This window comes from Papio anubis, chromosome 8, assembly GCF_008728515.1.
Source record: "Papio anubis isolate 15944 chromosome 8, Panubis1.0, whole genome shotgun sequence".
Lineage (NCBI taxonomy): Eukaryota > Metazoa > Chordata > Mammalia > Primates > Cercopithecidae > Papio > Papio anubis.
Genome location: NC_044983.1, coordinates 120,400,081 through 120,425,084, shown reverse-complemented (window position 1 = coordinate 120,425,084; position 25,004 = coordinate 120,400,081). Strand labels below are relative to the sequence as shown.

Here is a 25,004-nt window from a genome sequence, read left to right as displayed (position 1 = left end):
GTTGCCCAGGCTGGAGTGCAATGGTACAATCTCAGCTCACCACAAGCTCCGCCTCCGAGTTCAAGCAATTCTCCTGCCTCAGCCTCCCTGCTAGCTGGGACTACAGGCATGTGCCATCATGCCTGGCTAATTTTGTATTTTTAATAGAGACAGGGTTTCTCTATGTTGGTCAGGCTGGTCTCGAAATCCTGACCTCAGGTGATCCGTCTGCCTCAGCCTCCCAAAGTGCTGTGATTACAGGCGTGAGCACCCGCACCTGACCCTCCTTTCCTTTCTTTCCCTATAATTCATCTGTTGAAGAACACAGGGCCTTTCACCTTCAGTTGCTCCACAGTCCGGATTTCCCTGACTGAATGATCTTGACGTAGTTTAACGTGTTTCTCTGACTTTTGTGTTTTGCAACTCCCATTGCAGTTGTCTTACTTGAAATTTAAATATAATCAAAACCAGATGGAACCCATTAATTGCCTTTATGACTTTTTAAAATAATGGTTCTTTACAAATTAAAAGTAAAAGAAACAAGTCTCAGAGAATTCAGGGGAGTCTGTAAAAACCATTTGATGTTTTATGGATCTGGTAAGAGCCCTTTTTAAGGAATAACAAAAGCTTTTTCATTACAGATGAAATAATTAGCAAAATCAGCTTGTAGAGTTAGATAGCAGATTTGCTTTCCTATTTTATCTCCCTAATTCCAAGAATGCTGAAAGAAAAGATAATTATTCAATTTACAGAGTGACCCAAACTCAAATCTAAGTTTGTTCATATGGATATAAGGTGCCCAGAAATAAAATCTAAAGGAAGAACATGCATCTGTAAATTCAGTCGTAGGTCCTTCATCCCGCCCCCCGGAAAAGGCACTTTTTACTGTTAATGCATTAATTAGAATGTGAGGCCATTTAAAACTTTCCTTATTCACCATCTTTGAAATGTCATGTTGTAAAATTATCATCATGAACTTTGCTGAAATAAACAGAGTCCTAAAAAGGTGACAGGTTTAATAATTCCATCCAAGCTGTGCAAGATCACAGGAGCAGGAAAGGAAAAAAATTCACATCATTTAGTGAGGAGGTAGGAAAATGCTCCACTGCAGATTCTGGAGGCCATCTTTCCTCTGGATTTCATCAGGACTGAATTTTTCATAACTATCATTTAATACTTTGATTGGCACTTAGGTGGATCCAAAGCAGTTGCTGGAAGATGGAATAAGGAAAGAGCTTGTGAAGCGCGTTGCCTTTGCCCTGCACAGGGGACTGATATTCAACCCTCGAGCCAAGGTACCCAGGGACCAGAATGGGCCTGTCCTCTTCTCCGCCCAGCTTGCAGCATGGACTAGAATGCCATTTTTAACCTATCGTGAACAAGACCTTACCTCCTAGCTAATGTATATCAAATATGTGATTTTCAACACAAACAGCTGATGTGCTTTTTAATCTTATAATCCATTCATATTATAAATTTATAGTATAAATATGAAATTTAGATTTTATGTTTAAAAGTTCATGTTTTTAAAACCAGTGCTTCTTTCCTCCACCTACTGATCCCCATTTCAAAGTTAAACTGATGTTTATGATTCAGAATTATTTCTTATAGTTAAAAGAATTTGCTAAGCCAAAAGCAGATAGGAACTTATAAAGGTTGTAATTTTTTATTTTGCTTTATCTGCTACGGAATATGGTCATTTTTCTCAGGAGAAAAAAAATAGGCCTGAAATTTCTATTTAGGGCATTTATTATCATAGTAAATTCAATTTAAAATGTTTTAAGTATTCTGAGACTAGATACATGTATTAAATGACAGAGAAATCATAGTCTTTCATTTATTTCTTTCTTTATATGAGGCTTCCTTCCCAAATGAATGAAATAATTTCTTTGCTGAATGTCTGACATCAGTTGTCAGTCATCCTAGATGAAGTAGAAAATGAGTATTTCCAAAACTTAAAGTATCTCTGAAACCATGACTCTGATCTCTTAGCTGCTGTACTGTTTGTTTGTTTATTTATTTATTTATTTATTTATTTATTGAGACAAAGTCTTGCTCTGTATTTATTTATTTATTGAGACAAAGTCTTGCTATGTCTCCCAGGCTGGAGTGCATTGGCACGATCTCGATTCACTGCAACCTCCGCCTCCTGGGTTCAAGCGATTCTCGTGCCTCAGCCTCCCGAGTAGCTGGGATTATAGGCACCTACCATCATACCTGGCTAATTTTTGTATTTTTGATGGGGTTTCACCACGTTTGCCAGGCTGGTCTTAAACTCCTGACCTCAAGTGATCCACCCATCTCAGCCTCCCAAAGTGCAGAGATTACAGGCATGAGCCCAGCCTATTTTTTATTTTTTTACCATTAAGTCTCACTCTGTCCCCCAGGCTGGAGTGCAGTGGCACAGTCTCAGCTCACTGCAGCCTCCGCCTCCCAGGTTCAAGCAATTCCCCTGCCTCAGCCTCCCAAGTAGCTGGGATTACAGGTGCGCACCACACCTGGCTAACTTTTATATATTTTTTAGTAGAGTCGGGGTTTCGCCACGTTGGCCAGGCTGGTCTTGAACTCCTGACCTCAAGTGATATCCCTGCCTCAGCCTCCCAAAGTGCTGGGGTTACAGGCGGGAGCCACCGCACCTGGCCTGCTATACTATTTAAGGTCTAATTAGATATTAGAATTAATAGTTGACAATCTACTCCAGTGTAAGAGCCTTGTGTTTCGCCTTTTCCACAGCCAAGTGAACTGATGCCCAAGCTGAAAGAGTTGGGAGCGACCATGGATGGATTCCATCGTTCTTTTGAATACATACAGGACTATGTGAACATTTATGGTCTGAAGATTTGGCAGGAAGAGGTATCTCGTATTATAAATTACAATGTGGAGCAAGAGTGTAATAACTTCCTAAGAACGAAGGTATCTAATAAATTTTAAAATTCTTGACGATATTTGTTATTTCTCATGTTTAGAGTACACATCCCAAACCTCAGAAATGTCAACAAGAACGTTTATTTATTTACTAAAACTCTGTAAACACTAGATAGTCTCCGTACCTTCAGAGTATGTTCAGGAGCCAGGAGGGTTGCAGAAAAGTGGACATGGCACGTGACCTCTGGGAGCTCACTGTCCTAAGAAGGCAAACATCATTAAATGGCTACAGAATGAAGCTGTTTGTTGTTAATTGTTATAACCCAAGTGATTGACAGTTCAAAAGACTTTTAGGACTCCTTTGTTTGGGTTCGGCAGGGTGCATACTGAGGAGTGGAATTACTGGGACCTATAATGGGTAGTTCTATGCTTAACTTATTGAGGAACTACCAAACTGTGTTCCACAATAACGGCACCATTTTACATGCCCAACAGCAGTGTACGAGGGTTCCAGTTTCTCCATGTCCTAACCAACGCTTGTTATTTTCAATTTTTAAGATTACAGTCACCCTAGTGCACATGAAGGTATCTCATCATGGTTTTGATTTGCATTTCTCTAATGGCCAATGATGTTGAACAGCTTATTGGCCATTTGTATGTCTTCTTTGGAAAAATATGTATAAAAGTCCTTTGCCCATTTCTTTAATTGGGTAAAAAAAGAATATCAAATGCATAAGTGCCAAAACTGAGAAGCTGATTTTAGTAAGTAGTTAACAAGGAGCCACTCTGCAAGTTTTTATGTGGGAACTGACATGATTTAGGTGACATTTTCAAAAGTTTAAGTCTATTCCAGACTTATGACATTTTGGATTTTTATATTACATGGATGCATGTCAACTCATAGGACAGAAAGCCGGAAGTTCCCATGCCTCATCTTAGTTCTCGCTTCTTCTTTGTCACTTCACCTTTTCACAAATGTTTCTTTGTTTTTTATGAATGTTATATGTGATATTTCTGGGGGACTATTATTAATGCAGTTTTAGAAGTTTCCTCTTCAAAACCAAGGAAAAGGCCAGGTGCAGTAGCTCATGCCTGTAGTCCCAGCTACTTGGAGGCTCAGGCCGGAGGACTGCTTGAGCCCAAGAGGTTGAGACTGCAACAAGCTGTGATCACACCATGGCACTCCAGCCTGGGCAGCAGAGCAAGATCCTGTCTCTAAAATAAAAAACCAAGCCAGGCACAGTGGCTCACACCTGTAATCCCAGTGCTTTGAAAGGCCGAGGCAGGTGGATCACCTGAGGTCAAGAGTTAGAGACCAGCCCGTCTCTACTAAAAACACAAAAATTAGCCAGACCTGGTGGCACATGCCTATAATCCCAGCACTTTGGGAGGCCGAGGTGGGAGGATCACTTGAGATCAGGAGTTCGAGACTCGCCTAGCCAACATGGTGAAACCCTATCTCTACTAAAAATACAAAAATTAGCCGGGCATGGTGGCATGCGCCGGTAATCCCAGCTACTCAGGAGACTGAGGCAAAAGAATTGCTTGCACCCAGGAGGTGGAGGTTGCAGTGAGCCAAGATCATGCCACTGCATTCCAGCCTAGGGGACAGAGCAAGACTCAATCTTAAAAAAAAAAAAACCAAAGAACCTTTATTGTCTCTCTTTATGCAATATTGTATTTGTAAAATTATGTGGAAAAGAGATAACTAGATTATCTTATCAAAGGTGTACTAAATATTGATGGTTTTGTTTTCTAGATTCAAGATTGGCAAAGCATGTACCAGTCCACTCATATTCCAATACCCAAGTTTACCCCTGTGGATGAGTCTGTAACGTTTATTGGTCGACTCTGCAGAGAAATCCTGCGGATCACAGACCCAAAGTAGGTGTACGTGAATTCTACAGAGCCCTGAATACTGTAGGCAGTCTCATCTGCACCTGTGTCCCTGTGGCACAGCCACTATTCTAATCACGGGGGGCCACTTGTCAACTCATATTCTGACCCTTTAGAGCAAGGGTCCCTAACACCTGCGCTGCGGACTGGTACCGGTCTGTGGCTTGCGAGAAACCAGACCACACAGCAAGAGGTGAGTGATGGGTAAGCAAGCATTACCGCCTGAGCTCCACTTCCTGTCAGATCAGTGGCAGCATTAGATTCTCATAGGAGCGTGAACTTTGCGTGTGAGGGATCTAGGTTGCGCGCTCCTTAGAAGAATCTAATCTCTTCTCCCGCCCCCCTGTCTCCACAAAATGATTCTTAGGTCAACACACAAGCACTTTTGATAGTAACAACTGTTTATTGAACACTTACCTATGCGCTCTTCTAAGCACATTATACACATCCAGTCGTTAACCCATTTACAGCAATCTTATGAGATAGGCATTATTCTTATTCCCATTTTAAAGATGAAGTAACTGAAGCACAGAAAAGCTTAGTCATTTGCCCAGCATCACACAGTTAATAAATGGCGGACCCAGAATACATTCCAGGCCCTCTGACTCCAGAGCCCAGCTCCTAGGCACTGTACTGTGAAGGGCAGACTGCATAGCTTTGTATACAGCCAATCACTTCTGAGTCTAAAAAGAATCATTTGGAGAGGACCAGAAGATGGCATCTACAAGTTTAAGGAACTGAGAGGAAAAAGCAAATTGCTTTGTCGTCATAGTCTCAAATGTTAGGTAGTGTGTGGAGATTCTAAGTTCTTTTTTTACCAAATGGAAATGACACAAGGCCTTGTTTTGTCTCCAAACTGGAAATTTAAATGAAGGCTGCATAGAGAGACCAGTGGGCTCTGAAGTCTTCCAGCCTGACAGCTGAACCTAACCTTGTCTTCTCAGCATGATTCCAAGTCAGCAGCCTAACTCAATGGAAATAAATGACTGAAACCAATGATATGGCACAGGGCAGGAAAAGGGGGTCACACCAAATTTCACCTTCCTGTTCCATTGGGTGGTCACTGGGAAGATGCCTTGGGTGCCTGAATGCAGAGTTAGAAAACACAGATCATGTAACTCTGTTCTTCATATTTGGTGCCGCATGTCCTATTGAGTCCTAACATCTCTTTAAGGATGAATTCTGAGCCGTTCTGGGGTCTTTGCGTTATTTTCATTTTAGAATGACATGTCACATAGACCAGCTGAACACTTGGTATGATATGAAAACTCATCAGGAAGTGACCAGCAGCCGCCTCTTCTCAGAAATCCAGACCACCTTGGGGACCTTTGGTCTAAATGGCTTAGACAGGCTTCTGTGCTTTATGATTGTAAAAGAGTTACAGGTGAGCCTTTTGACTTTCATGCCTGTTTTCTGCCACCCTGGGGGAGAGGCAAGAACGTATCTTGGGCAGTTTGAACTCACTTAACCTTTCTTCCATGATTTCTTACACTGACTTTAGGCATATGATACCTACTGGGTAGATAGGAGCTGGAGATAAACTAGAATTTATTTGGCCAGCATAGTACTTTTAGGATTAGACTGTTTTTGTGAGTTTCAACTTGGGAAGATAAGACTTTTTAATCCTTGAAACCAGTGACTTTTCCTAGCAAGGGGTGTTTCTAATAGGAACCTGAAGTTGCTTGTTTTTGCAGTCATCCTATTTAGAGGTTTTGTGTGACTTAGGCCCAGTCTCTGTTCTGCATAGCATTTTAGGTAACTGGAGTACTTGCTTGTTTAATTCATTATGTTTGGTTCTTTGACCATGCCTTCTTGTTTTCAGAATTTCCTCAGTATGTTTCAGAAAATTATCCTGAGAGACAGAACTGTTCAGGACACTTTAAAAACCCTCATGAATGCTGTCAGTCCCCTAAAAAGTATTGTAGGTGAGTGTCCTGAAACTAGCCTGAGGTGGGGATGACACAGTAGCCTTTACGAATGTATTAAAGAGAAAATTGTGTTTTAACTTTTCAGCGAATTCAAATAAAATTTATTTTTCCGCCATTGCCAAAACACAGAAGATTTGGACTGCGTATCTCGAGGCTATAATGAAGGTATGTTGTAGGAGAGACGGTGACAGCCAATACTTACATTTTTTAATTTTTCGTTTTCTTGTAACTTTGTTGCCCAAAGAAAGCTACTCTTCTTTCTTTTGTCATTAAATCAAAAATATTTTAATACTTCAGTTTATCATTTTAAAATTCATTTTGTTTATCTCCCTTTCTGGATCTGTTCTTGACTAGGCTTTTTAGGAGCCTAGCGTTTCCCTTTTGTTCAAGAAAACTGGCTCTTTGTAAAATGCCTTTTGGGTAGAGGTGCTTTTATATATGAAAATGGAACTTTCCCTTGCACAGTAATACTCCCTTCTTACATAACAAAGTTCATTTATACACACCTCATCTGCTCCAAGCTGCTGTTAAAACAGAACATTGTCTCTCTGCCCTCTTGTGTCTGCGTAGATGTTAGGGAGCCAGGTTCTTTGGGGCATAAATTGTCCTTGTACTATGCATAAAGCACTTTTACTTTGGAAATGAATAAGAAAGACAAATGAAGAGATTAATTTGCTGGGTGGAAGTCTACTTTATTTTATAATCCAGCTGCCTACTTTCCTGCCTTGACTCAGCAGCGGGAGCGCCCAGGGACCCCTGTGTCTTCTGCGAGTCTTCTTTCGTCCTCTGATAATCTGAGATCATCAACGGCCCATTCTCACACACCCATTATACCTAGGGCCATTGTCAGTTGCTGTGAGAGACAGAGTAAAATGAAACATGACCGGTCTCCTCAGAAAGCCAGCTCACAATCTAGTAGGAAAGAGTAGACTTCCTGGTGGAAAACTATGATTTGTGGTCAAAAGTATCACATACCATAGAAAAGTCTAGAATTCTAGAATGCTAAGGGAATTTTGAAAAGTTCCATTCTCTGACTCCCAATTATATAAGTTTCTCATTGAGACAGCACTCATTGATACTTCAGTCAAATTCATAGTATATTTCCCATAATTTTGGTGACCAGTAGTAGTAGTAGTTGTTTTTTGTTATTGTTGTTGTTGTTTGGATCACTAAACAGAACGGGTAAGGCAAGGAGCCTTATGTGGGTCTGCCTTCCCCTAGCCACATGATTGTCAGATATTAAGCACTTCCCAGGCCAAGTTTCTAATTGCTGGAAAACCTTTTAGGAGGATTAAAAAATCACCCGAGTTTGGACAGGTGTGAATCCCAACTCTGTAGGAGGCGTTAGGGGGATTACAGGGATTCTTCCAAGAAACTGGAAGGTTTTCCCCTTGCCCGCCGGAGGGTTCTCAGTCCAGTAGCTATTACAGACCCTTATTGGTTATAGTTGCCAGTGATTTGGTAACAGCCACATGACTGTGTCTGAGTCAGTGATCTTTAAATAAAGCCCCCAAGGACAAATGTGTCTTTTGGTCTTGAATTAGGGTGCTTACAGTCACTGAGCCAGTGTTAATGATCTGGAACAACAATGGAAATGTTCTGTGCTATTCGATGATGACAGCAGCTCCTAGTCCTTTGTAGCTGTTGAGCTCGTGAAATGTGGGTTGTGGGACAGTGAAACGCAGTTTTTAATTTTATTTCATATTAATTTAAATGTAAATAGCCACACATGGCTAGTAGCTGCTGTACTCAACAGTGCAATGCTAGAAAAATCTTGGAGAAAGAATGATAAGCTGGATAGCTCCAAAGAGGCAAATGAGTAGGTAGAATAAGTTTCTCGTCCGTCCCAGGCTCCTTAGCCTCTCCAGCAGCTTATTCAAGCTTGAAGTGCGTGAGTACCAAAAACAGAAAACAGCACTAACAAACACTCATTGTGCATTAAACGAGAGCAATAAACTATTTATAGAAATAAACTGACTTTGTTTCTTTTTCCAGTTCTAGATTGATATTTTCAAGAGGATCCTTGGCACACAGTATACTAGACATAGAAAATTACGTAAAGAATTATATGGGCCAGATACAGGGTTTCAGGGACATTTTTACATGGCCTGAAAGAACCTACTATTTTCTTGGCTTTGTTGCATTCTAATTTTTAAATAATGCTACTCTATAAATTAAAAGACTTACTATTTATAAATAGCATTTTTGGATTGACGTGTTTCACATAAATAGAATAGTAGTCTTGAATGAATAGTGGTCAAAAATAATACATAAGAGGTCATTTAACACTTTTGACCATTACAAGCTCCATTTAGCCAAGTAACTTTTGTTCACTCTTAGAGAAGGCCACCCTCTTTCTCTTTTTCTTTTTCTTTTTTTTTTTTTTTTTTTTGAGACAGCCTCGCTCTGTCTCCCGGGCTAGAGTGCAGTGGCGCAATCTTGGCTCACTGCAACCTCTACCTCCTGGGTTCAAGTGTTTCTCGTGACTCAGCCTCCCAAGCAGCTGGGATTACAGGTGTCCACCACCACACCCAGCTAATTTTTTTGTTTTTCATAGAGGGTTTCACCATTTTGGCCAGGCTTGGTCTCAAATTTCTAGCCTCAAGGGATCAGCCTGCCTCGGCCTCCCAAAGTGCTGGGATTGCAGGCGTGAGCCACTGTCTTTTCCTTAACTCTTCTCTGCACCCAGCAACTCAGAGGAAATGTGTTGATTTCCACCTTATTGCTGCTTGCATTATAATACTGGCTTCTCTCCTATCCCCACCTCCCTCACTCCCCTTTGCCAGTCTTTTAGGAATACTTTGTCTAGAGTAGAAAAGAAGACATTTATAGGCAGAAAAAGTTAGAATATGCTATTGACCTTCTGATGCAGACAACATTATGGGGGCAAACTGCTCTCTCTCAAGCCTGACCCAAAGATCACTTCCTATCATCCAACCATTGTAGATAATCTCCAAATATCGTTTATGCTCATAGCTACTTTAAATTACCATAGTTAATCCACCATCCTAGCATAACTCTGTATCACAGATTGTTCTTTGAATGGTTAATTATATTTCATTACAACTGGCTTCCACTGTTCCCCTCTATGTTTTGTTTTGTACATTCAAAAACATTACTCTGAAATGGTGTCCATAGGCTTCACGAGATTCCCAAAGGGATCCAAGGCTGTATTAGTCAATTCTCACATAATAAAGACATACTCAAGACTGGGTAATTTATAAAGGAAAGAAGTTTAATTGACTCACAGTTCAGCATGGCTGTAGAGGCCTCAGGAAACTTACAACCATGGTGGAAGTGGAAGCGAACATGTCCTTATGGCAACAGGAAAGAGAAGTATAAGCAAAAGGAGAAAAGCCCCTTGTAAAACCATCAGATCTTGTGAGAACTCACCCACGATTACGAGAACAGTGTGGAGGCAACCACCCCCATAATTCAATTACCTTCCACTGGGTCCCTCCCACGACAGTTGGAGATTATGGGAACTACGATTTGAGATGAGATTTGGGTGCAGACACAGCCAAACCATATCAGACACACACAAAAAATTAAGAAGCATGGATTAAGGGGCTATCATTGTTAAAATTTTCATGATAGATTTTGTGTAGATTATTTTGTAATCCAGATAATTATTGAACCTATAATCCTGGGTCGCCTGGACAGACTTAATATTCACCCAATTTGAGAATACTAGTGTGAAATGGCATTCCTAGGACTTGAGAAAGTTCCATTTAGGGTAAATAAAAGGAAGTAAGTAAGACTTCTCACAGCAGCTACTAACTGTGGAGCACTTACTCCGAAAGGTTAAAAATACAGCGTCAAAAAAGATACCTTTGATACATGAACAACTGAACATTAATAGACCACTCTGTGAATCATAGACTTTGGGGTGTTTTTAGGTTGGGGTATGGGAGTCCATCCAGACATTCGTTGAAGGGCCTCTGGTGCTCCATTAGGTCCAGTTCTGGTCTTAGATCAGTTCAGGAAATCCTTATTTTTTTTCCTGTGGAGTGTTGTGAAGGCCTAGTGAAGAATTGTCGTCTTTGTGTTTACCTCCTCACTGTCACTCCAAAATGCTTGAATGCACTACTCGTTCTCTCTTGCTTGTGCACAGGTTGGACAGATGCAGATTCTGAGACAACAGATTGCCAATGAATTAAATTATTCTTGTCGGTTTGACTCTAAACATCTGGCAGCTGCTCTGGAGAATCTCAATAAGTAAGTGCCAGGGTTTGAAACAGCCATCCGTGGGCTTGGATTGTTTATCATCTAAGCGCCCCGGTTTCTTCAGTTCTTACTGTCTTAAGTTATTTTTGGGTGGGAGGTCTGAATTTATAGGCTTCCTTGCCACGGATAATCACATCTGTCTTCAGGAGTCTCTTTTCTCAATATTGTGCCTCCGTTTATCTCAGTCTCTCACTCACTTTCTCTAATGGATTCATGTATTCATCTGGCGTGTACTGATCACACGATTCAATACGTGTCAGCTGAATAAATGAATTCATTAGAGAGAGCAAGTAAGAGACACACCAGACACTGCTAGATACTTGCACAAGTTTTAGAAAGCAATTATTACCGAAATCCACAACTGGCTTTTTACAGGGCTGATTGCTCATCATCCAGAGGGCAGTTGGAAGTGTGTTGATTACCAAGAGTGGTTATGGAGGCCTGTCCCAGAGGGAACTCATATCCTCCGCCTCACCAGCAACCTGCTGTCGTTTGAGGCTTCCTACTTACAGATAAATCCCTGCTTCTCACTCACCAAGTCAGTGCTTTTGACAAAGCAGATATTAAGAACAATTCAGTCAATATATGATGATTTGAGCGGTGAATGCATTTGATTGAGGTTGATTCCAAAAGATAAAGTAATTCTAGGTCAAATTTTCCACTTAAAACCAATCACAGGCATGGATTGAGAATTAGCAGGATCAAGCTCTCATTTTACAAATGGGGAAACTGAGGCTTGAAAAGATTACATCACTGGCCTGTATTAACTCTTGTATAAACTCATTTAATCCCTAATGTTTATCTCCGGGGTTTTTCTTCGTTTAGGGCTCTCCTAGCAGACATTGAAGCCCACTATCAGGACCCTTCACTTCCTTATCCCAAAGAAGATAACACACTTTTATATGAAATCACCGCCTATCTGGAGGCAGCTGGCATTCACAACCCACTGAATAAGGTGAATAATTAAAATATATAATGGCGGGGGTTGGGGTACAGAATGGTATTTGGCCCAGGTAACAGATTAGTGTGCAGAAATACCAGAGGAACCTGGGTTCAGACCCCAGAACCTTCATTCCATTCAGTTCCCTGCCCTTTCTAAGCAATCATCATACTTTCCCCGCCTGGCTCGGGTCTGGGAGAATCAAGTGCTATAGCGCTGGTGAAAGCTCATGACAAAGGGGAAAGTGCTGCATCCGTGTAAGAGATGAGTTTTGGGTTTCACTGGGGTTTGCAGTTCAGTCATCAAGGCCCAACAAACCCAAAATGGTAGCATTGATCTGTCTTGCCAAAGATGCTTCCCCTTGTGGCTGACGGTAATCCCAGTCATCACAGGAGCTACAAACTCTTTTCTGCAGTTGTGAGCTCAGAAAACCTCTAAGAACTGAAAGTTTTTTCATAACAGTGCCCGGTCTCTCTGCGTGGCAAAATCTGTCCTGAGCTGACATAAGGCTGTTTATACTAGTTATTTATCCTCCTTACTATAAACATTCATATATTTTGATGCAGACTTTGATTATAGTGCATTAATGACTTTGATTATAGCGCATTACCCTAGCCCCTATATTGTCTTTCTAAAATCTATAAAATTTGAAATTCTGAAATCTGTATTATGCCTTGTGTTTTGGATAAAAGATGATAGACCTGAATAGTAGCTAACGTCTTGAATATTTACTGCGTAACAAGTGCACTGTCTTAACCCTGATGGTGGATTATCTCACTTCATCTCACAACAAGCCCTATGAAATTATGAGTTGAGGAACCCGAGGCTCAGAGAGGCTAGCTAGCAAGTGGAGGAGCCAGGCAGTCTGACCAGAGCCTGTGCTTCTGACCCGTGTGCTACCCTGTCTCCTGTGGAATCGGCCAGCTGGGAGTCTGGACCCAGCCGTGTATGCCCTGACTATAGTTTCTGCCGGGACATCTGGGAGACTGCTCTTTGACATTGCCTAGGGGACAGCAAATGACAAGAACTTTGCTCTCTTTCTACTTAGATACTACCAGTCGCTGCTACATGGATCTTTTCCCTCTACTCTCCCTGCTCCTCCTCTCCTTCTTCCGTCTTTCCCTCTCTCCCTCTTCTCCCTCCCACACTCCCCCTATATTCCCCTCCAGCTCTGCCTCAACTGCTCTTCATTTTGCCTTCCCCTCCCATTCTTGCTCATCACTCATTCCTCCCGCCCTTTATTAATGACATTAACAGGATTCAGGGGGAAAGTCATTCTAAGCAAAATCGTTTTCTTTCCAGAAGGGCAAATGATGATGTAGGTATTTATGTGGGCAGGGCCAGGTGTGTTAAATACAACTCTGAAGGCAGCAAATTAATGGAACCATCCACATTTCAGGAAGGCCAAAGAGCAAACTGAAGTAAAATGGAAGATTTTCATTTGGAAACCTGATCTGTGATATTGTGCAATGTGAATTAACCATCCATTTTTCTTACCTTTTCTCTTTCCAGATATACATAACAACAAAGCGCTTACCCTATTTTCCAATTGTCAACTTTCTATTTTTGATCGCTCAGTTGCCAAAACTTCAGTACAACAAAAATCTAGGTACGTATGACATTTGTTATTTGCAGTGAGTAACAATACCAACAGATTAACATCTCACTAAATAGCTCTTTGTATGGACACGCCTTTCAATATGTCAGATATGAGATCTTTTCTTAGTTAAATTCATGTTTAAGAAATTCAAGTCTTTATGCCTCTGAAATACAATGCCTTTTTATGAACTGTAGACAGTGGATTTATTTATTTTTATTTTTATTTTTATTTTTATTTTTATTTTATTTTTTTGAGACGGAGTTTTGTTCTTCTCACCCAGGCTGGAGAGATGGTCTCGGCTCACTGCAGCCTCTGCCTCCCAGGTTCAAGTGATTCTCCTACCTCAGCCTCCCAAGTAGCTGGGATTACAGGCACATACTACCACGCCTGTCTAATATTTTTGTAGTTTTAATAGAGACAGGGTTTCACCATGTTAACCAGGCTGGTCTCAAACTCCTGACCTTAGGTGATCCGCCTACCTCGGCCTACCTAAGTGCTGGGATTACAGGCGTGAGCCACCACACACGATCAGATTTATTTACTCTTTTTTAAGTACACTTATTTATTTATTTTATTTTATTTTTGAGACAAGGTCTCACTCAGTCACTCAGATGGAAGTACAGTGGCACAATCTCAGCTCACTACAGCCTTGACCTCTCGTGCTCAAGAATCCTCCCACCTCAGCCTCCTGAGTAGCTGGGACTATAGGCGCATACCGCCATGCCCAGCTAATTTTTTGTGGCGACAGGGTTTTGCCGTGTTACCCAGAATGATTTCAAACTCTTGGGCTCAAGCGATCCACCTGCCTTGGCCTCCTAAAGGGCTGGGATTACAGGCGTGAACCACCATGCCCGGCCCTAGACAGTGGATTTAAAAATCAACCAAGTATGGTCCACCTCAGTAAGGATTCACTGTCCAGCTTGTAGAATGTGAGGGACCTTTGTTTTGATTCTGTTCTTTAATGTTTAGGTAGCTAATTGTGGTGTGAAAGAGACTTATTTTGGTTGATGTTCTGTTCTTTCAACAAGATTCATGTGCCAGCTGTGTATCTGGGACCACGATGGGAAAAGTAACAATATAGTTAAGGAGATAAGACTAATATTTATACATGAACATCTAATATTTTATGTATGATTGTATGTCAGAATATTCAGTACAAACAAGAGACACCAAAGCCTTTCAATATGTCTGTTCTTTCCAGGAATATAACCCTAATTTATTTTTGTCATTGGTCAGAATATTTTTGTAGTTATATAATAGATAACCAAGTGTTTCCTCTGCCTTCAAACTTTATATGCAACTAAATGACATTTTTAAAAATCCACTATAGATTTTAGTTTACTTTAAAAGCATTATAAGATCATTTCTACTAATGTAATCATTTTTTCTTAACTAGAGATTTCTAAATATATTTCTTCCTTACAGTACTTTACTATTTCATAAGCTTTTTTAGGATGAAAATGTGGAATCTCTTTAATGTCTTTATTCTCTCATTCAAAAGTAATCATTGATTCTAGACACTATATCCATGACAGTGTCAGTGGTTGTCACAGAAGGCAGAGCATGATCTCCTCAGTAGTACTTGCTGTAGGAGGGAGGGAACCAATGTGTGTTTGGAATCTGGCTTCACTGCTTATCACCTATGTGACTTTGGCCAAGTGACCCGCAAACTGAGTGCCCAACAGGTACTGAGTCCCTTTCTATAACAAAATCAATTTAAAGGGCCATCCCAAGCGTAATGTAAAGGTTCATCTGAAGATTCAGAGATTCAGGTTCTCTCTCTGTTCTCCCTATATTAGTATTCAATAGGAATATATGATTCTTGATAATGAACTGTCAGTGCAGAAAGAGTCTTCTTTTCATTAAATAATAACTTTTTGTTGACTTCTCATTCTAATATTTTTTTTCATTGTGTATATGATTAGGGCCTGGCACCTTGATTGTAAAGCTACTTATGGAAAATATCATTGTCCCTGGAATTCCCAGATCTTAAAACAAAACATGACACAACAAAATCTTTATGGATCCTAGAAATATAGTATTTATAACTGACTGTAATTCTTCTCATCAATAAGACTGATGTGTAAATGCAGGAACTAAATTACAGTAGGACTGAGGAAGGAACAATTGTTTGGTATCTTTGTGGATATTCAGTTGCTCATATAAGGATGGGACTGTCTCTAGACTCTCTATTCTGTTCCATTGATGTATTTGTCTTTTCTTATGTCAGTAGTGTCTTGATTATTGAAACTGTTGAGCCTTGAAACTGTATATCCAAAAAACATTTATTTAACCTTGTAAACACCGTTCTCAAGATTGACCTATGAAATGCATACCTGGCTTGGTCTGTGTTTGAAGAAAGAAGCTTCTACAACAACTAGAGCTAGTTGTAGAAGTGTTTGTTGTTAACATCACTCTTGCTTTCCACCTGGAAAGGATTATTTCTCCATACTGAGTCCTGTTAGGATTATTCCTCCATGTTCTGAATTGCCAAGGCCAAGGTTAGGTTATTCAGGATCACTTGTTTAGGCTTCTCTGGTTTGGGGAAGAGAATTCCCTGTCTTCACAAGAACCCAAATATGGGATCTGAGGGTCTGTCTAACCAGTTAACTTGATAAGAAACTGCCAGCCCTTTGTCCAAAGTGGTTGTGCCAGTTTCACTCTCACCAAGAGTGAGTATATGTGTACTCCACATCCTCACCATTATTTGGTGGCATCAGTCGTTTTCATTTTAGCCATTCTTCGTCGTCTTCTTCTTTTTCTTTTTTTTTTTTTCTTTTTGAAACAGAGTCTCACTCTGTCACCCCGGCTGGAATGCAGTAGCGTAATCTAGCGTAATCTCAGCTCACTGCAGCCTCCGCCTCCCAAGTTCAAGCAGTTCTGCCTCAGCCATCTGCGTAGCTAGAATTACAGGTTACAAGCATGAATCACCATGCTCGAGTAATTTTTGTATTTTTAGTAGAGACAGGTTTCACCATGTTGGCCAGGCTGGTCTCAAACTCCTGGCCTCAAGTGTTCCACCCACCTCGGCCTCCCAAAGTGCTAGTGTCTTGTTGCAGCTTTAATTTGCCTTTCCCTGATGATTAGTGATTTGAGCACTTTTTCTTGGGCTTATTGGCCATTCCTTATATCCTTCTCTGTGAAGTGCCCGTTCTAGTCGTTTGCTCATTTTTAAATTGTTTGCATTTTTATTACAGACTTGTAGGAGTTATATATATATTATGGATACAAGTTCTTTATTAGATATATGTTTTGAGAATATTTTTCCACAAATTGTGGCTTATCCATGTATTTCTCTACAGGTAACTTTAGTGAGCAGAAGTTTTTACTGTTGATGGTGTCCAATTTATCCATTTTTTTCCTTTATAATTACTCCTCGTGTCTTGTCTAAGAAATCTCTGCCAGGCCAGGCACAGTGGCTCACGCCTGTAATCCCAGCACTTTGGGAGGCCAAGACAAGAGGATCACCTGAGGTTAGGAGTTTGAGACCAGCCTGGTCAACATAGTGAAACACCTGTCTCTACTAAAAATATAAAAATTAGCCAGACGTGGTACCACATGCCTGTAATCTCAGCTACTTGGGAGGCTGAGGCAGGAGAATTTCTAGAACCTGGGAGGCAGAGGTTGCAGTGAGCGGAGATTGCGCCACTGCACTCCAGCCTAGGTGGCATAGTGAGACTCCGTCTGAAAAAAAAAGAAATATCTGCCTTCTCCAAGGTCACAGAGATGTCTTCAATATTTTTTCTGAAAGTTCTGTAGTCTTCCCTTTTACATTGAGGCCAGTCGTTCATCTCTAATTGTTTTTTGTGTACAGTGTGAGGTAGGGGTCAAGATTTATTGTTCCCCCATAAGGCTATCCAGTTTCAGTACCATTTGTTGAAAGATTTATCTTTTTTTATTATTTGGTTTATTTGTGGTTATTCAATTACTCATGTAAGGGTGGGACTGTCTCTAGACTCTATTCTGTTCCAATGATCTATTTGTCTGTTCTTACACCATAGTGTCTTGATTATTGAAACCGTACAGAGAGCTTGAAATCAGGCAACCTAAGCCTTCCGACATTGTTCTTTTTCAACATTGTGTTTCTTCCTGAAGACTCTAATCTCGTCTCTGGTTTCCCATGCAGCCATCCAGGCAGAGGTCAGAGTCTCCACATTTTGGCAGAAATCTTTAGTGTAGAGGTAGGTGCAGTGGTACACACCTGTAGTCCCAGCTTGAGCCCTGGAATTCAAGGCTGTAATGTGCTATGATTGCACCTGTGAATAGCCATTGCACTCCAGCCTGGGCAACATAGCAAGACCCCATCTCCAATTTTTAAAAAAATCTTTAGTGTAAAGGCCAGGTTTGGTACTCATTCACTTCATAAATGTCCTTCTTCCACTGTCTTGATTTCTGCAGATTCTTTGTATATAATACTCAACATTTGTTTAAAGGTATTCTAAAAATATTTTATCCAGCTTTTCTCTTAAGATAGTAGTTCAGGGTTATCTAGTGTGTCATGCTGCCGTTAACAGAAGACAGTTGTAGTGATTTTTTTTTCTCATTTACATTTATCTATATCTTTAAAAATTGCTACAATAATGCATGTTAATTGAGTAATTCAAAAGAACCAGTAATGATAATTACAAAATTTAGTAACTGTTTTATTGGTTTTGAATCCTTCAGACTGCTGGAATATCCCACCAATCCTGTGACTAATTCAAATTATGGCCCAGAATTGTCATTCCCTCTAAAATATCATCTGCCAGAGAGTATATGGGCCCCAAACATTTTGACCTTCACAGCGTTAATATTTAATGAATGTTGCCGAAGGCAGGTACTTCATGCGGTGTTGCAACTTGTCCCCTTTCAGGAATGGTCTGCCGAAAACCGACCGACCCAGTTGATTGGCCGCCACTTGTCCTGGGACTGCTCACTCTGCTGAAGCAGTTCCATTCCCGGTACACCGAGCAGTTCCTGGCGCTGATCGGCCAGTTTATCTGCTCCACGGTGGAGCAGTGTACAAGGTACAGAAGACCAACCAGGACTACATGGACTTCTTGTCACAAAACCTTACCCAAACCTCGTATTGCCAAATTCCTCTTCTTATCGCCCTAATAGAGATGGGAACTGGTTGCTCACCCTTGTCTATAAAGCAAGTCAGGGCACACCTCCTTGTTTAGAGCAATGACGGGTGTGCCCATCCTTAGTCACCCTGCCAGGGGAACTCCGTCAGGTCTATTCACAGTGATTTTCCAGGAGTGAGTCAGGACGGTGATTAGTAATTACCATGGGGAAGAAAGTGCAGCCGTGTTCCTCTGCACTCTTGGATGCAGCTCTTCGATCTTGGCAAGCCCCTGCACTCCTGCCGGACCACTGCCAAGAGATGATTCCACTCACTTCAGTGGGAGTCAGAGAACATGTCAGTGTGTCAAAGCCTGGGCAGTGTCTGCGTGTAGAGAAGCAGATTTCACAGGAGTTGCTATTTGATACGGTGCTTATAAAGCTTTAATTCCTGCCAGTTCTTTTCCCCTGCCCCTAAATGTGGGTTTTCTGGGATAAAGAAAAAAAGTTATTTCCATGAGATGCTGGGTCCTGCGCCTCCTTCTCTCTATCCTAAAGGGTCAGTCTGGCTAAATAACCTTTGCTGTCATGTCTGCTTGGTCATTTTTGCCACTATAATGTAAAAAACAAATCAAAGCGGCTGGGCATGGTGTGGCTCAAGCCTGTAATCCCAGCACTTTGGGAGGCCGAGGCAGGCAGATTACTTGAGGTCAGGAGTTCAAGACCAGCCTGGCCAACCTGGTGAAACCCCATCTCTACTAAAAAAAAAAAAAAACACAAAAATTAGCCAGGCATGATGGTGGCCACCTGTAATCCCAGCTACTCAGGAGGCTGAGGCAGGAGAATCACTTGAACCCCGAAGGCCTTAGAGATTGCAGTGAGCCAAGATCGCACCATTGCACTCCAGCCTGGGTGACAGAGCAAGACTTCATCTCAAAAAAAAATAAAGCAAACCAAAGCGATCTTCTAAGTGCACACAAAATACTACTGACTCCTAAAAAAGTGTGGGACCTGCTAGGTGTTGAATCATGTCAACAGAGGGAGATGAGTCTGAACAGATAGCAGGGATCGTGTTGTAGGTGCCCATGGAAATGATACAGAGAAGCTCACATTTACCCTATAGGGTAGGCCCCTGAAAAGATGTGAGCAAGGTGACAACTTGACAGGAATCAAGAGCATGCTCAATGTTTTTGTTCATCTTTGACTTCATTAGGTAATCTGTTGGTAATTTAGTCTTTCAGGATTCTGACCAAGGACTTACGATGTGCAAAGCAGTTAATTGATCTAAACTGTTCTCTATTATAGCCAGAAGATACCTGAAATTCCTGCAGATGTTGTAGGAGCCCTTCTGTTCCTGGAGGATTATGTTCGGTACACAAAGCTACCCAGGAGGGTAAGTGATAGATAGTAAAGAACAACATTAATGACCGAGTTGTAAAAAGATGCTAATAATAGTGGCCCTGGACTCATCAGGAGTGAAGTCCAGTAGGTCATTCACAGCAGATGCCTCTGCGCCTCTCCACTGCTCTGCCACCAGCCCTGAAATGTCCCTGCCTTTTCCACCGTGGGAAGTGCCTTGCAGAGTTTAACACAATACCCCTCCCACCTCTTCTTCCTCTCCACCATGTACTCCTGTCAGCAACTCACCTGGTTCAGGAGTTAAGTGAAATGGGCAAGCCAGGAGACAATTCCTTAAGTGGCCAGAGGAAAGAAATAATCATGGTGGTTTGTTCTTTCTCTCTCCACTGACCTGGTTCCCACAGCAAGTACAGTTAAGTGCATGCCACAACTAAATGTAGATATGAGCACTGTTTCCAAAAATGACAGACTACTTTTCACCTACTAAGACATTCTTTTCTCTCCCTTTCTCACTAGTAATTCCACTTTGTTAAGTTTTAGCTCAAAGTGGACAGCTCGATATTGAAAAATAAAAGACTTTCAATAGATACTAAAAATCCTTTGATTTTTAGAAATTAGTAGGTTAGTATTCAAATATACTTTCTTACAACACAAGCCAAAGATGAACTTTTAAAATTAACTAGCAGTGTCGGTACGTAATAGTGAAATGTTAGTGGCATTTCCATTAAAGCCAGGGCCGCCACAGTGTCATGACAGCTATACAGACTCTTGCAACTACTTTTGTTATACAGGTGCAAGACAATAAGAAATGAAATGAAAATAAAATGCATATTGGAAAGAAGACAAACTCTGTATTATTTGAGATTAATTGTCTTCCCTTTTTATTTTTCCATAAGTTCTTGGGATACAGGTGGTATTTGGTTACATGAGTAGGTTCTTTAGTGGTGACTTGTGAGATTTTGATGCACCCATCACCTGAGCAGTATCCACTGCTCCATATTTGTAGTCTTTTATCCCTCACCCCCCACCCATTCTTGCCCCCAAATCCCCAAAGTCCATTGTATCATTCTTATGCCTTTGCATCCTCATAGCTTAGCTCTCACATATCAGTGAGAACATACGATGTTTGGTTTTCCATTCCTGAGTTACTTCACTTGTAAGAATAATCTCCAGTCTCATCCAGGTCACTGCAAATGCTGTTAATTCATTTTATGGCTGCGTAGTATTCCATCGTATGTATATACCACAATTTCTTTATCCACTCGTTGATTGATGGGCATTTGGGTTGGTTCTACGATTTTGCAATTGTAAATTGTACTGCTGTAAACATGCATGTGCAGGTATCTTTTTTGAATAATGACTTCTTTTCCTCTGGGTAGTTACCCAGTACTGGGATTGATGGATAACTGTCTTCCTTGAATACCCAATAGAATCATGTGAAAAACTGTTAAAATAATACAGAGATCAGAAAACAAGCTGGCTACAGAATAAATGTATGAAATAAATACACTAATCAATCAAAAAATACAGTGTGAAAAAGGACCTATTCACAGAAATAACAGGGAAATAATATAGCTAAGAATAACCTCTACAAGAAATATGAAAGAGCACTTTATTAAAAAACTATAAAACTTTCAAATATAAAATTTGAAAGTCCGTATTTCTGAATGAGGGTCCTCGAATATTACAGAGATAACAGTTCTTTCTAGTTTATAAGTTTACTGCAGTTACAATTGAGATTTCAGGTACTTTTTTAACTTCAAAAAATATACTTTTTAAAATGTCATAGAACTTAAGTACTTTTTTAAAAAAAGATATTAAAACATATCAAGTATTAAGACATTATAAAACTATAGAAACCAAAATAGGATGGTACTGGTATGCAACTCAATAGAAGGAACAATGAACAAGAATATGTAGCGTAGAAACAAACCCTGTGCATATAATGGTACTTGAGGAAAAGTAGCATCTCAAATTAAGGGAGAAAGGGAATATTAGTCCCTAGATGTAAGTTCACACAGTTAAAAAATAGCAGCTTCATCCCCTTTACATCTTCTGTGTTATCAAAATTAATTACAGTTAAAGAGTTAGTGTGAAATATGAAACAAATAAATTAGCTGAAAAATTAGGCAAATATGTATCAGCTCTCAGAACTTCCTAAATATAAAACCAAAAGAAGAAACTTAAAAAACAGATTTAGAGATTTGATTTTTTATAAATGCTGAATGTAGTTAAACAATTCTGTGTCAGTGTCTCTTAATTAAAAAACAAAAGAGGAAATACTAACAAAGGACGAGTTTCCTTGATTTATAGTGTGCTCTTCATATCTTCAAGTTCAGTAAGAAAACGATGTCCACGCCGATAGAAAAAAAGCAGGGGAAGGGCAAAGGATATTAATAGGCAGTTTTCAAGAAAAGAAATAGAAATGACAGACCTTTGGATTCAAGGGACAAAGATCCAAAGAAAAGGAAAATTACTATTTCCACTTATCAGGTTGGTGAAAAGTGAAATGTTGGGCCCCCATTATTCGGAAGCATTTGGAGAAATGGGACTCCTCAGTGCTATTAACTGGAACGTAAAATAACAGCCTTTGAGGAGGGCAATTTAGCTTTATCTATTTTTAAAAACATTTGTAATCTACTTACCGCGATCCCAGCAATTCCACTGCTAGGAATTTTACCTGCTGGATATATGTGCAAAAGTTCACCAAGATATGTGCACAAGGCTGTTCATAATATAAGATTTAGCAGAGGTAAAGAAGGACACGATACTATATGATCCTAATTTTGAGTGTGTATATGTGTGTGTGTAAGTAAACTGGAAGAATTCAGTACAAAAGTTACCAGTTTTTATTTTCTCTAAGAGATTAAGATTTTAAAATGTTTTTAAATTTTAAGCTCTGGGCTACACGTGTGGAACGTGCAGGTTTGTTACATAGGTATTATACATGTGCCATCTGTCACCCAGGCTGGAGTGCAGTGGCGAGATCTCGTCTCACTGCAACCTCCACCTCCCTGGTTCAAGCAATTATTCTGCCTCAGCCTCCTGAGTAGCTGAGACTATAGGCATGTGCCACCATGCCCGGCTAATTTTTTTATTTTCACTAGAGATGGGGTTTCTCCATGCTGGTCAGGTTGGTCTTGAACTCCTGACCTCGTGATCTGCCTACCTCGGCCTCCCAAAGTGCCGGGATTACAGGCATGAGCCACCACACCCAGCCTAGGTTTTAAGCCCCGCATGTATTAGGTATTTATACTAATGCTCTCCCTCCCCTTGCCCCCCACCCCCTGTAAAATTAATTTTTATAGTCTTCTGCATTTGCAAAATTTCCTCTCATTAGCAGGCGATACCTTTTTGATCAGAAAAAAAATTAAACACTGCTTCTAAAAAATACTCATCTCCAGCACTTGGAGATCACCTACCTCTACATTCTACCCAACTCAGCCCAATTTATTCTTCTCAGGGCTTTGCCTAAGAACGGTTCAGGAATGTATGCCTCTGAGGCCTTCCTGCTCTTCCCCTTCTGGCCTTGGTTTCTCATTCTCATTCCTGCCCTCCCCTACCTCTCCATTCCCGTCACTTGCCAGCCATCCTGGTTTTCCTTTGTTGGTCATCAGTTAATAAAGTGTGTTAGGTGACCTGAGTACTTGTCAGTACTTCCCAGAGGCATGAACATTCCTCGCAGATCAAGGTGCCTTTAAGAGCCAAGGAGCTCACGTTTGGAGGCGGGAGAGCTGTACTGCGTCCCCTCAAATGTTAGCAGTGCCAAGAAATGAGACTGTCGTCCAGAGGGCACCAGAAACAGAAAGGGGCTGTTTCAAGGCGTTGTCCGCCCATGGGAGTCTCCTCTTCCGTTATTGACCTTGCTCCAAGGATACCTTCTCTTTTTTGCATGAAAATTTTCAATTTATTCAACTATAACACCATGAATAACTTAATTCTTTAATTTTTCAGGTTGCTGAAGCACATGTGCCTAATTTCATTTTTGATGAGTTCAGAACAGTGCTGTAACTGTTTTTTCCTACTTCTTCAATGGAAGGATTGTCCTTAGATCTTCCCATCATCACTAAAATGAATTTGAAAATGAAAAGAAACTCAGTTGTTCATATAACTGCATTTTTTGCTCTCCATTATGGGAAACTTCAGACGTTCTGAGTAAGATATATCTCATGGCATTAGTTAATATAACTGATAGTGTTTAAATCATGGTATTACATGCAATTTATATCATGTAAAAGCAGAACACATTTTTGTACTGCCTCTCATAAATGCCGACTGTAACTGTTATGTATAAATCCATTTAGTTTTATGTTCTAAAGAACTATTTGTGCAACTCCAGATTTTCAGTAAAATAGTATTGCCAGTACCCAAAGTCGTCTCTCCTTATGATTCAAAAATTATATATTCACCCTGTAAAAAACCCTGTTTGGAAGGTAAGAGATGACTCTGCTCGATATATTAGCTCACCCCCAACAAGCTGGCAGGCACATGGTGATAGCCAGACGAGTAGCAAATGGAGTGGCCACACAATGTGTGTCATGTACCATGGAAGTTTCTTGGTGTCTCACCATCCTCTTCCAATCCCAGATGCCCTGGGGGTCCACAGCATTCCTTCTGTAGGACTCTTAACAAAGCTGCTCCTTCCAGTATCTTCCTCAGCAACCTAAGTCCTGTCCCAAGTCCCCATAACTATGTCATTATCCGCAGTCCTTTTTGGTAATAGCCTTGCCATAAGCTTAACTCCCTCGAAATCCTAAATCATTTCTGCATGAAAATTACCCTGAAAAGGAAGCTGCCTGCTAGTCTGTTCTCACACTGATATGAAGGAATATGGGTGGGGACACAGAGCCACACCGTATCACTGCCATCCTACTGTGGCAACTTGAACATCAACAACTTAGATGAGAGCAAGAACGATGTTTCCACCCTGAATCTCTATGGTTATGTCCTCCTCTGGAAAGGAAGGAACAAACCAAACCAAACCAAACCCAGAAGCCAAAATCTGTTTGACAGTCATTTTGCTAGTGGTGGGGGAAGATGCATTGATTTGTAGTCAGGAGGCAAAGTTTGAGTCCTGGTTCTGCCACAAGCTACACCTTGTCCCAAGCCAGCCCATTGGCATCATCTGTAAAATTAGGACTAAAGGATTTCTCAGGTTCCTTCAGTT

At 40.7% G+C, this 25,004-nt stretch overlaps 1 protein-coding gene across 3 annotated transcripts in view; it reads left to right on the top strand.

The window, feature by feature from the left end:
• The window catches only part of WASHC5 (WASH complex subunit 5), a 64,072-nt gene extending 39,869 nt beyond the window's left edge, over positions 1–24,203 (top strand). For all 3 annotated transcript variants that reach the window (XM_003903151.4, XM_017962292.3, XM_021942891.2), the window contains 12 exons: positions 1,173–1,274; positions 2,713–2,892; positions 4,604–4,728; positions 5,962–6,124; positions 6,563–6,665; positions 6,754–6,833; positions 10,783–10,886; positions 11,721–11,850; positions 13,348–13,444; positions 18,288–18,441; positions 19,784–19,871; positions 23,792–24,203. In XM_003903151.4, coding sequence (XP_003903200.1) covers positions 1,173–1,274; positions 2,713–2,892; positions 4,604–4,728; positions 5,962–6,124; positions 6,563–6,665; positions 6,754–6,833; positions 10,783–10,886; positions 11,721–11,850; positions 13,348–13,444; positions 18,288–18,441; positions 19,784–19,871; positions 23,792–23,848 — 1,383 coding nt within the window. In that variant the 3' untranslated portion in view covers positions 23,849–24,203. The remainder of the gene's footprint in view (positions 1–1,172; positions 1,275–2,712; positions 2,893–4,603; positions 4,729–5,961; positions 6,125–6,562; positions 6,666–6,753; positions 6,834–10,782; positions 10,887–11,720; positions 11,851–13,347; positions 13,445–18,287; positions 18,442–19,783; positions 19,872–23,791) is intronic.
• Positions 24,204–25,004: the final 801 nt, after the last annotated feature.